Source organism: Pinus tabuliformis, chromosome 4_1 (genome assembly GCF_031772625.1).
Source record: "Pinus tabuliformis cultivar Carrire ecotype Pingquan chromosome 4_1, CPIR1, whole genome shotgun sequence".
Lineage (NCBI taxonomy): Eukaryota > Viridiplantae > Streptophyta > Pinopsida > Pinales > Pinaceae > Pinus > Pinus tabuliformis.
This window is the reverse complement of record NC_142303.1, coordinates 770,213,849-770,227,456: the sequence shown is the minus strand read 5'-3', so window position 1 is coordinate 770,227,456 and position 13,608 is coordinate 770,213,849. Positions and strand designations below refer to the sequence as shown.

Genomic DNA, 13,608 nt, shown 5'->3' with positions numbered 1-13,608 from the left:
TCATCAACCAGGTTGCTCAAACACACCTATGATACCCATGCACAGTGTCCCGTTAAACAAAGCCAATACCCCTGGTTACATGGCTAGGTGATCTATGGCGTGGCATCTACACAGTGAGTGACCATACAATATGGCTCCCAGTTCACCAATAAATCCCATTGGATTCTGAGTCCAGAAATAGTACCCAGTCACCTTAAGAGAGACCGAACTGCTCAAGAAATGACTAAGGTTTTGTGCAGGACATGCCCAAATTCTTCTTCCGACGTGTCTTAGGAACACTTCCAAATCAGCACCGAAATTGCCATAGGGAATTGTTAAAATTTTAGCCTCAGAACAATTCCGCACAAACTCAGAAGGATTACGGCTTCCTTTCCCCAGGAAGTCCCAACCTTTGTTAGGATATTTGCCACTGTGTTGCCCCAGAATGATTCCACATAGCCTCAGAAGGATCCTGGTAGTATTTCCTTAGAAAGACTTGATCTTGTTGTGCAGGTGACGACTTTTTGTCTTGGGATGGTGGCGATCACAATGAGAGTGAGCATTTCAATAATTTATGCTTTTGATTGCTTCAATTTCCTTCCAAAAATACATCCCATTGGAAGAAAGTACATAAAACTTTTATACTTGCAACTATCGACGCGAACCCACATTTACGCACTATTTAGCTGCCCCAAAGTTTCTTTGGCTTCATGCTTCTGAATGTGATGGGGATAAAATCTTCACCTGCATATTCACAGATCAACTTTCACCACCGTCATGAATAAATGATTAATATTCTCGATATTGACTGACTGGTTAATGCAACACAAACATAAATACTTTGTTGGTCTTCCACTGCAAAGGAAAATTTAAGTCAAAAACTGCAAATTTAAATGCCGGTGGATTAATAACGAACTGAAAAGACTCAGATTATGGCATAATATTCAACACTACAACTAGGATGCTAATATGAAGGAAAAATCTTCAAATATCATGAAGAAATAGGCCATCGCTGATGGAAAAACACAAGAGAATAGAAGCAACATAGAAGACACACCATGTCAAAAAACAAGTTGACACTGGCTTGATGATCTAGATCCACCCCTACGCTAGATTCGCCTCTGCACCACTAAAATATTTCTCTTATGCGCAGTTGGATGAATGCCCCATGCTTAACACTCTCTCTTAGCAGTAGATCCACATCGGATGTAACCAATTCTTTGTTGATTCAATATTTTCACACACAGATCTAACTAGATCAATGTTGATCCATTATCTTCATAAATAGATCTGTTCTTCTTTTAAGTAGATCTGTCCAACAAAAATTTACATGGCAGAAAATCATAGTTATGAAAGAATCATGATCGATAGGTCTCTAAGAAATTTTGATACCTCAAAATCTCCATTCAATATCATAAAAAAAGTTACCAGACTAAAAAAATAATTAAGGTATGAATTTCTCGCTCGAATACCATGTAAGAGTATTCTATTACTCACAATGTTGTGTAAAAGTACATAGAAGACCTCCATTATATACTAATGGAGGAGGCCATTATCGGTTAAAGATAACTACGACAAATGAACAAATGCAAGTCCCTATGTGAGCTTACAACTCACAATACTTAGCTCATAGGGAAATGAGGAGTTGGAAAAGCAAACTCTAACAAGTTGTGTTTATGTCAACATTTCAAAGCCACATCCATACTCCATTAAGATTTATTACTAAGACAATGTATGGAAACAAACCTTGGATTATGAGAACATATTTTTCCACTACCGATGATGCCATGAATATGGCCATCTTTATTGTAGCCTAGTCCTAGCCTTTGACTCCCCTTGACCAAAATAAAAGTTCAGATCCTAATGAATTCCTCAAGTCACCAAATTAACACCGAGTTTACAAGTCATTGCAACCTACTCCTCAATTAGGAAAATATCCTACGCTTAGCAATAACATCAATTCATTTTCCTTTCTAGATACTATGGATCCTAACTCCAATTCCACCATAATTTGGAAATGAAGGACTCGACAAATTCCACTACCTTCCCTGTAAAAGAAACCAATCACGAGGATCCCTCCACTCGAATCACCACGCAAGAACCAACTTCTTCTATTTCAACTTCCTCCCTTGGCCCTTAATTAATTGACAAGATAGATTTAGACTTCTTCGACATATCCAAGCTTGTTAGAGCATGAAAGGGAAAAGACCCCAACTCCATCCCATAAAATCTAAAATCCCTAGTAAAAACAGTCTTAAATCATGGTAGCAACCTCAAAGAGTGACCCAAGCCATGTTGGGATAAACTCATTTGGAGTATAGGCCAGGGCCATGAAAGAACAAGCCAAGACACACAAAGATGAAGAGGAAAAAGGTAGGAAATCAAAACAAAAAATCCTAGAGAAGTTAGAAGATATTCTCATGAATTTAGGTAGTATCAAGTTCATATTGAAGGTGTATTCCATCCTCCACTCCCCTCACTTGTTGTCATGAAGATCATATGTTGGAACATACGAGGTCTTAATTGTAAAGGAAAGTAGAGCCTTATCAAACAGAAATGGATGAAAGAACACCACACATTCTTGATGGTACAAGAAACCACAACTTCTAGAGAGTATCACAAAACTTATTGATAAATGTGGTAGAATGTTAGAAATTAAATAATAGACCAATGAAACACATAAAATATTGCACAAACACAAAGATACAAAAACATAAAACAAGAGAGATATAGATATATTTGGTTCACCCAGTTTGGGCTACATCCATGGAGAAACAACAAGTCCTTCCTTTTACATTATCCAACAAACTCAAGGGATGCAACCTACAACAAATCCGTTGTAACTTCCTCTTCACTCTCACACAATCCCCTCTCTTTTTCGCCTAATACACAACCGCAATACAATTCCCTCATATAAATTGAGGGTTGCCTTCTAGGGAAAAAAACCTTAAATTAACATATCTTCTACCATCTTATCTTTCACCTAATGAATGACCTATATTGACAACAAAATTACAATATTTTACAAGGCATTTTTTCTCTAAACTTTTATTTTGGGGGCACTACCGCCGAACCACCACCAGGGGGGGCTCCAAAACATGTTTCTTCTGTCCATGGACCCCCGTGGTGGAACTAATGGGGGTTTCAAGCACCCCCACACTCCCCCGCACCCCCCATCAGCAAATAGGATCCAAGCACAACTAAAACAAGACCTCTAAATCATGAATATAATCAATCTCCACAGCCAACATAAAAAATGTCAATCAATTTCTACTAATTCCCATGGTCAATCAAGATGTATAGCCATCATACAGAATTTTGAATAGGTTTATATTCTCAATTTATTCACCACTTTTAGAGTTTTCATAATAAATTTCCATCTAATCATAATCAATTAAACATATCTTCCGTCGAATGTATATGAACCCTTGTTTCCCAAGGAAAATGAGATCTTCTGGGTTGTTGTTTAATGGATGAGTCTCATAATAAATCCTTCACCATATATCATATATGTGGACTTCAATATTATTAAATCCTTAACAAAGAAAGGAGGAGGAGTTCAAAATTTTGGAGTTGGTGCCATACTCCTACAGAAATTCTTGGTCTAAGCTTGCCTATTCGATCTCACCACTGCAAATGGCACATATACCTAGAACAATCAATGAGGAGGCACCCAACAAATTTCCTTGAGAGTTGAGCAATTTCTAGCCTTTGAAAGCATTAATTGTAGGGAGATCTTTATGGATTCCTATATTATCCCAAGCCACTAATCCAACCATTGAATATAAATGAAGGATCACACCAAAATTCATGCATTTATATTGTAACACTTCTTTCTAGAACACCTAGAGTTTGTGCCAATTATTAAGGAGTGGTGGAAAGAAATTCCATGTATCGATGGATCGACTACTTAAATGCTCCAACATGTTACATAAACTTCATCACATCACAAGTCTTCTTCTTCAACACACCATCACTTATCTAGTGTCACATATTTAGGCTCCTCAACTTTCAAATCAACAAAATCCTATCCAAATACATTGGTTACCCATTCATCAACATCTCTCTTAGAAACAACTTTTGGGAAAATATCATCACAATAATAAATAATAATCTCACTTGTTAGACCCTTAGATCACTTAATATATTTGGGTGACTTGTCCTTCTTAAATGATCTCATAATAATTTCCATATTATCTCTCTTCTTCTCTCACCACTCCTAACTCAGTTGTCAACTTGATATGAAATATTAAGTGCTCTTTCGTTTGGGGAGGGGCCAAACTAGATAAAATGTGGGCCATTCTAGAATAGTACAAGCTTAGTAAACTCCAGCTATGGGCTAGCCTTGGTCTAAGAGAGCCATCAGCTCAAGTGACAACCCTTGGAGTTAGAATTTGGTGGTGGTGGCTTCACGGGCACTCGAACCTCTAGAAACATATAAGGCATCAGATGTATGCAAGGAATTTCACTCTTCAAACTCTTATCAACTACTCTTGAACTCAAATCGGACTAGCCATCTAGAACATGGCTAAAAATGACATGCATTTAATCCAACAACAGTACTTCTAGGAAGTTACGAATGCTCATTTAGCCATGTTTTGGGAGGAATCTTTGCAAGACTTCCCAAACCTTTGAGAACAAACATACCTTGACAAGATTTGAGTTCATATTATTGAGCTTACCCATTATAGAGTCAAGGAATATTGGATAGATCCCATCTTTAATCAGACTTGGAAACTATGCCTACCATTGGCCCTTTAGATCCCAAGGCCTTGAGAATATCTATGGAGAAATTCTTGGAAACAACTCCAACAAAGGTGTATCACAATGTTGCGCTAGGAAAACAAACTAAGTTGGTCCTATATCCAGTGAGAATCCTTCTTCATCCATGAATCTTACAGTTTAGAGTGCATATATCAATCAAAACCTAAAGATGATATCTAGAAAAACATTTGAAAGAGGAAACTATGTCCTAAAGTCTCAATTTTCCTATGGCTACTAATCCAAGAGAAGACATTTAACATGGGATAATCACTAGAAGCACCAACATGCAAGTTCTTCTCATTGCACTATTTTCCTGAGGTACATGGAAAACTATAAACATACATAAAATACATGCTCATAATCTCAACAACTATGCAACTCCTTGCATCCACAATGCATAAATTGGACAAAGATCCTTCTAACATCCCTAACACCATAATGCATCGGTGATCCTATTCCTTTTGGAATCCAATCCTCAACAATATCTAAATATTCCTTCCTGACCTTCATCTCTAGGCTATATCGAAGTAAATAAATCAACACACATTCCAAGATCACTCCATGCATTTTGAATCTCTATAGACCATAATTCAAAAGAACATATGAGAATCCATAGCTGCTCAATCCTATAATGAGAAAGAATAACAAGCATTGGGGAAATAATCTCTTATGACTCAATCCTCCACTTTGAGAGTTGGTCCTTCTTCTGCCTTACCATTTCACCCACCAATGCTTGCATCTCCTTTTTCATGGTCCCCCGCTCCTCCTCACTTCATTAAGATGAACTTCAACCTTAAATCCAAAGGAAATTGGAACTCCACAGGTGTCAGGTGTGTATTTCAAGACCACATGAGAAATTCCATGTACATATTTACTAGCCCCATCGGTCACAACGCTAGCAACATAGCTAAACTCACGTCCCTTGACGAAGGGATTAAATTCCTAGAAAGGAAGGATTCACCAAATTTTCAATCAAAGGGAACTCATAGATAGTCATTTCCATGGATAGAAAATTACTCAACAACTCTCCTATATGTAGGTGTCCCATAGAAAGTGCTTAGAAAACATTCTAACCAAATTGGCTTCTTTAGTCATGTTTATCCCTGCCATCATCCATTCACATATTAGGTGCACAGGTAATAGAATAGTAGACATTCTTTCCAATCATTGATGTTCCAGTCCATATGGTTTTGTATTAACATTCTGGCACTCCCTTTAAGGTTTCCCAATCAAACATGATTTATAGATCTATGCGCAACAAGATTGTTCTCACCTAGATGGTGCATCTGTCAGGCAGAGGGGTGGTAGAAGGTAGGCGATATCACACTCAGACGCATGCTCGAGGGATGTGGCAACATGCCCCTTGTAGTTTGATATATCTTCCAGGGAATCAAGGCCTTTGACAAATGTTGCATATATGGCACATTAATCGACTCCTTTCAATGTTGAATTCCCATCACATACAATCGCTCGATCTATCACTACACAAAACTACTTGGTCATACTACTAGTCTAATGTCCCTACAACATTGATGGTTCTCCCCCTCGAGGACCTATCTTTGCATTTAGTTTAGGCATTAGCATTCATGCTCTCATTTTTTCTTTCATCTATGTGTGGCCCTTGACCTCTCTTCTCTGTCAACTCAACCATCCTAATTCAACTTCTTACTATATTTGGCTTACCATTACTGGTCTCAACGTTGTAAGATTATGTTTTTCTTGCTTGTCGATGAGAGGGAATCTAGCAGTTTCCTATGCACCAATGGTAATTCACAACTTTTAGTCTAGCTTTCTTGGTCCTACATCATTCAACCTTAGATAATTATATGCTCTAGGTCATCTATTCCACCACTAATGCTGCAAAAGGGAAGGAAACAGCTGCGCAAGCCAAGTTGAGTCTCTCTCTCTTTGTCCACAAAATTTGTAGCTATAAAAATCCAAATGTGGTACCTTTGTTTCATGTTTATGGTACTCCCTCCTAGTTTATCTTTCTTTCCTCCTTTTGATTCTATACTTGGGTCTCTTGGTGGGATAACCTTTTTCGATAAGATAAAATTCTTAGGATTGTGATCACCATGCTAGAGACTCGCAAAAATTATGCTGGTTTAGGATTCTATACATAGAGACTCGCCTCCCCAGTTCTAGTTCCCTATGTTAGTCACTCTAAACCCAACCCTAAGGGACCACCTCATTCTATATCTAGGACCTCTACCCCTTTTACGAGGTCATCTTTCTCTGCCTCCTCCAAAAGTCTAGCATGTCATGCCAATGGGCATGAGTACATGAGGGTGTAGCCTATTATCGAGAGAGTGGAAAACCAAACCTCAAATATGAGCTAAAATCTATGCTGTTAGGCAATAAGACATCACTCCATAGCCAATTCATAAGAAAATTAGCTTGTTGGAACAAAAATTGGCTAAGGAACTATGCACGCCCATAAATTTTGAGGTGCTAGCAAATGTAGTAGAATTGATACCTAATGCAAGCCATAGTCAAGGTAGATATAGCTAGTACATGTACAAAGTGCACGTTTAGTAGCATATCGAACTTCTTATTATGGCACTCATGGACTGCAATACTACCTGAGATGACACGTTACTCTCCATAGAGCACATGTAATGACAATTAGCTTCAATGGACATATGGCTAGATAGAATTGAAAAACAATTGAGCATTACTCAAGACCTAGGGCACTCCCCTAGCAACAACAAGGAATGCAATCAAGCTGAGGCCACTAATTCTGATCCCAACTCCTGAAAATTTCAAGTACCTTCTTTTTAGTTCCATGTCTAATTTTTGTATGCCTATGTTTTTAAAGACCCATGAGTTCCTAATACTATTTTTAGGCTTCTATTTTAGCAATAAAGGTTAGGTTTTGTACTAAACGAGTTATAAGAAACTTATTTCAAGAACTATCTAATAGCAAAACAACCAAATTTTATATTGTAACCCTTGTTTACATAAACTACAAAAATAAATGCTGCTACTACTACTACTACTACTACTACTACTACTAATTCTGATCCCAACTCCTGAAAATTTCAAGTACCTTCTTTTTAGTTCCATGTCTAATTTTTCTACGCCTATGTTTTTAAAGACCCATGATGTCCTAATACTATTTTTAGGCTTCTATTTTAGCAATAAAGGTTAAGTTTTGTACTAAACGAGTTATAAGAAACTTATTTCGAGAACTATTTAATAGCAAAACAATCAGTTTAACTACTAGTACTACTACTACTACTACAACAACAATAAATATATGAATATTGAAATTAATATTGTTGATATCACAAAGTATTCATAATAATTAATAATTTGACCACTTGATCATGTCAAACAATCAACCATAAAAATTACATCTAGTTATGTTATTAAGTGCAATATTAAGTTTTAATTTTTATTATTAATAATTTTATTAGTGTTATTAATTAATAATATTATGTTTTAATTATTATTATTATTATTTTTTGTTAGTGTTATTAATTAATAATAATATAATAATATGATTAATAATGATAATGTTATTAGTTAATTTGAAAGTTATTAATATATTAATAACAGCTCTATGATATAATGCCTTAATAATATTGTTTTTAATATTAATATAACCAATATCAATGTAATATTATTAATAATTAATATTACAAATAATATATTTATAATAATTTATAATTTATAATATATTAATATATCTGTAATATTCTTTTTAATAAAATAATTCCATTTGCATAGATTATACCAATACCCGCAGCCGCTTTAAAATTACATACATTGTCTCCTCGATCAAGATGCTTATTTTTGTGGATGGTCCGCACAAATTTTGTGTTATGTTTCTGAAATTGGATGAGTATCCATCCTTCCCTTACATTAATTCATCTTAATGCACCTGGTACACAATTGAAACTTTCTGAACTGTCTCTGAACTTGGTTGTTTCAATTGGCTCAATAGTTTTTATACAAAAGGCAGACAACTCATTTAACAAGTAACATAGTAGATGTATAATAATCTTTGGTAAATGTGAAAATATCAACGTAGATATAAAAAATACAATAAAAGTATTAGTGAAAACTCCATATCAACATACTTAAACTAACATATCAAAGAGCGATTAATTATTATAATTAAAAGATACAACAAATGTATTAGTGAAAACTCCATATCAACATATGTAAACTACCCCATCAAAGAGAGATTAATTAATATAATTAAAAGAGAGATTAATGTGCACTTTTAATAGGAGGACACGTGTGAATGTAAGTAGAAACCAGTTGACAGTCATTGTTCACCAACCGAGAGTTGTGAACACGGTAGAAAGCGAAGATGCATGCGCTGGTCTATACCGCAGTTTTTCCTAGAGTCATGACTCTGAGGCATATGCTTCTTAAGTGAGAGTTCCGCATATTCTTGATCTCCCTGGATGTTCTTTCAGGTAAGTACAAAGTAAGATTTATTGTTAGCTTGACTAAGACACTTTGCCTCAAATTCGAGAGATCCAGTTAGGTTTTATGTAAGTGCACTATACAAACACTTAGATTCTTTCGATGCAGAGATGGATTTATTCGTCCAAACGAAATTTACAATATATGCCCGATTGCTTTAACTATCTTGTTTGAGGAAATCCATTAACCTCAATTGTGGCCTCCTCATCCAAAGCTTAAGCTCGCCCTCCCTTGTTTGGAGACAAATGGGCAACACCACTATAAGTTGAATATAGGTCATAAAGCACGCGGGTTCCCTAAGACTGCCCAATGAAATCACAGCGGATGACTAGTTCGTAACTCCGAAGCATACGAAAAAAGTCATGTTTTTAATCCTTCGTGTTATTATAATTTTTTAATTAAAAGGAGCATATGTTTTTAAAAATTTGTGTTGTGATACTTCTGATGAGAAAAAAGAGGAGGACAAAGGATGTGGATATTGATTAAATTATGTGTATATGTGTCCCAGAGAATCATTAAAATCTCAATGCTTATTTATGAGTACAAATATTATTATTAATAAAATCATTAAAATTTAATGCTTATTTATCTCTAAATTTTATGTGGGTCATATTGCCAGATGATTAATAAAATTTTAAGCTCGTTTGTTAATGCAAAGGTTACTAAACTATTAAAAAATTATTAAAATCACATCAAAGTATGTCTCCTGAATTTGGAAAAAAAACCTAACACATTATAAAAAAAAATCATATTTTATCATTAGATCCAACCTCAGTACTATATATATATAAAACAAAGTATATTGCCATATGATTAATAAAATTTTAAAGCTCGTTTGTTAATGCAAAGGTTACTAAACTGTTAATAAAATCACATCAAAGTATGTCTCCTGAATTTGAAAAAAAAAAAACCTAACACATTATAAAAAAAAATCATATTTTATCATTAGATCCAACCTCAGTACTATATATATATTACCAAGTTCAGTTATATATATATATATATATATATATATATATATATAACCAGCTTGAAATGTACCTTGCATTTTTCTTTTATTTCATCAGGTTTAAATCCATAATAATCTCAAAATGTCTCCAAGATAAAACCCTGACGCAAGTTAAAAATTTACTCAGCTTTTATTATTAGATCTAACTGTAATACACCATAAATTTGATATATATTTTTTTACCAGCTTCAAATGTACCCTTCATTTCTCTTTTATTTCAGCGGGGTGCCGTGGCCTCTATCTTATCTTGGCTCAACAAAGTGATGATGGTATGGATAAGCATTTGACACTACGCTGACATGTCGAGGAAAGTGGGGAGAAAGCTAGTTGGACACCACTTTCATATCAGATTGTTCGCGGGCCATGCACCTGGAATTGCAAATCATGAGTGAACCCTGTTAAGATTTTCAGTGTTAATTCTTACGCTCTTGTTCTGGAAAAACTCTAGACAGCCATGACTAGGAATCTCCCGCGTCCTAATGATTGATAGGGCATAGGACTTTTCGATTTCATGATTATGTTATTTTGTCCGATGGATTTCATTTCGTCAGAAGTATCCGATATGATTTTTTATGTTGTCTGGTAACGAATACAAAACGTTTTTTTTTGTCGAGATTTGACGAAGATCGCGGATATATAAAAGTAAAAGAGAAATTGTTTATTAAAAAGTAAAAATAATTAAAAACTAAAAACATAAAGATAAATTGCCGGATGACCACAAATCATTGGAAACCTGTAAATTCAATAAACAACGAATTTTCTTCCCTATCAAATATCGCACTGTTCGATCTTTAATATTTCTCACAAAGCCTACGTCATTCAGCATAAAAAATCATATGCATGCATAGATACTATTGCATCTTGAATATTGCCGATGATATATACATCATTAATTGAGCACGTTTTAAAATGTTATTGTAGAAGTATTCAGGGTATGGATATATTTGGTGTAGACAGGCTTGACTTGTTGGCAGTTTCACACATTTTCTATATCAAATTAATTGTAATTTTCAATCTTTCTGCGCTGTATTTCAAACATGGTTTTGAGGCTGCGATGTTAAGGTTATAGAAAAAACATACACACATTTGCAGTTGACACACTTGAATAATCTTGATAGGAAGATGAACCGAAAATAGAGTGGTTTCATGACCAATGAGGGAATCTTTAAATATATTACAATTTTAGAAGAAAATTTAAGCAAACAAGACCAACAATAGTTAAGCATCAGTAAGAGATGGATCACTTTACAATTACGAACTTCTCTCTAGAAGAAACAATAGATCGATCTTTATCATAGTCTTCTAAACTGTTTTCTGAAATAAGTTATATTAAGACTTTTATAATCTAATCGTCTAAGCTGTGCTGAGTCTATCTAGAAGGGCGGTGGACTTAGAACGCTTGCCACAACTTTCCTGGGAACTGGAGTAAGAAATCCAGAGACAGAGATATGGGAGTACTGACATTCAGACTATTAGAACTGGAACTGTTGGGAGAATAGAAATATGAAACCAGTGAATCGGCAGGAGATGTCTGGATTTCATGGTCGAATTGGTTAGCAGAGATTGGCGAATACCAGCAGGATAAGCCAGGATTAATATGATCCTCACTGCCATGCTCTAGTGATAAACAGTTATCACGCTCTAACGTGCTTTCTTCAGTATGAAATTGGTGGCTTTCGATAGTAAAAGTTGCGTCTGGCTTTTCATACGCAGAGATCACCGACGATTCATCGTCGATATCAAGAAATTTTTTCAAAAAATTAATGTAATCTTGCGCTGATCTATTCTCATCTGTTTCACAACGATCGGTGCTGCATGTTTCCGAGAATGTGTTGCCGAGGAACTGCTGATCATCACTTATGTCCTTCCCTACGGAGCACTCAACTCCTGACTGCACTATCTGGCTCTCTGAATGTTTAAGGGTGGAAAATATGGAAGAACCAGGAATGCAATGCAGAAGCTGTTCATGTGCATGAACAAAAGAAGGCCCCTGCTCGCAGGCTTGGATAAAATCGTTGACATCAAAATTATTTTCGATTCTATCCATCCTAGCATAATCGTAAGGTGAATAACTAGAAAGCAGTTGGAAATCATGATCATCCTGAGAATTCTGCATGGCTGGTGAGTTGGACAAACTATTGTTCACTGCCCCGGGAGTTGTTGGGGTAGTAGAAAAATAACGTGAATGTGCTGCTCTGTCCCTCACTAGGTTTTTCCGACACTTACGCTGAGCGAAACGTTTCTTCAGATGAGTATTCCATAAATTTTTTATCTCGTTGTCTGTTCTCCCGGGCAGGTAAGAGGCAATAGTGGACCACCTGCATTTATTGTTAAATTGATAAAGCGAATACACTTCAACATAAAATGAATTCAAAAATACAAAGCGTTTCTCCATATATGAATTAATTCAGCAGAACCGAGATGTCATTTTCCTGATTAGGGTTAAAAACTACTCACTTATTTCCCAGAATTCCATGAAGCTGAATGATAGTCTGCTCCTCCTCTGCACTGAGACTTCCACGTTTGATGTCAGGCCTCAAATAATTCATCCACCTCAATCGACAACTCTTACCACACCGCATAACTCCTGCGCATAGAAAACGGAGACATATTAATACAAGGCTGCTTTAGATATCAAAGTTGAAAAACCCTAATATTCATCAAATACCTATAATAATATGGAGAGTTCCAACCTGCTTGCTTGGGTAGAGCACGCCAATTTCCAAATCCATGTTTCTGAATATAATCAATGAGTTTTCTATCCTCTTCCGAACTCCACGGGCCTTTCCTAACACCCATCATATCGCAGCATGGAGTTCGGCCCATGTTTAGCAGAAGCAATGAAAATTTGATAGCCTAAATAAACCCTTGGATTCACTCGTTGATAAATGTTTTAATCCATGCTAGGTTGCAGGTTGCCAGTCTCCTCAAATAGGCCTCTCTCCGCTGACTTTTGCAACGCTTTAGGAAACACAGATGAGGATGTTCGCGAGAAGGTCGTTTTACACGTTTAATTTTCCTCCTTGTACAGACGACAGAGTTCTTGAAAATTGTATACAATGATTGGAAAAATCCGTAACAGCGAGAAAAATTGAGGTCCTATTCTGGCAACCTAGGGTTTGGAGCATTCCAGGCGGCATTTTCGTTCAGTGTGGTTGACAAAGAGAGACCTATTTGATCCCACCAACGTCACATTTTAGTGCCATTATTATGTGTGTCATCATTACTGGTATGAACTGAAGATAAAAATTGTGATTGGAGCACCTATCTATTTTTCTTGCCCGGAAATACGAGATCTAATTTCAATAAATTATTTGGTGTCATGTGAGAGTCAGGGCAATAAGTTTTAAAATGATGACTGAGCAGATGTGATTTACAGTATGTTTTAAAATTATGACGAAAACGTTATGATGTAT

At 35.8% G+C, this 13,608-nt stretch overlaps 1 protein-coding gene across 1 annotated transcript; it reads right to left on the bottom strand.

Annotated features, from left to right (window-relative positions):
- Positions 1-661: 661 nt before the first annotated feature.
- On the bottom strand, positions 662-13,018 carry LOC149178418 (transcription factor MYB4-like). Its single transcript, XM_089422086.1, has 5 exons — positions 12,886-13,018; positions 12,650-12,779; positions 12,431-12,510; positions 7,713-7,775; positions 662-723 (listed from the first exon to the last, which is right to left on the bottom strand). The coding sequence occupies exons 1-5, from the start codon at positions 13,016-13,018 to the stop codon at positions 662-664; spliced, it is 468 nt and encodes a 155-aa protein (XP_089278212.1).
- Between the last annotated feature and the right edge of the window lie 590 nt (positions 13,019-13,608).

Bases quoted from the DNA above. Each gene is read 5' to 3' on its own strand.
- LOC149178418 (XM_089422086.1), bottom strand. From the start codon at position 13,018: ATGGGCCGAACTCCATGCTGCGATATGATGGGTGTTAGGAAAGGCCCG. The intron at 12,511-12,649 runs GTGAGTAGTTTT...CAATAAATGCAG, and splicing joins CATGGAATTCTGGGAAATAA to GTGGTCCACTATTGCCTCTT. The intron at 7,776-12,430 runs GTTTCGCTCAGC...TGAAATTTTCAG, and splicing joins GAATACTCATCTGAAGAAAC to GAGTTGGGATCAGAATTAGT.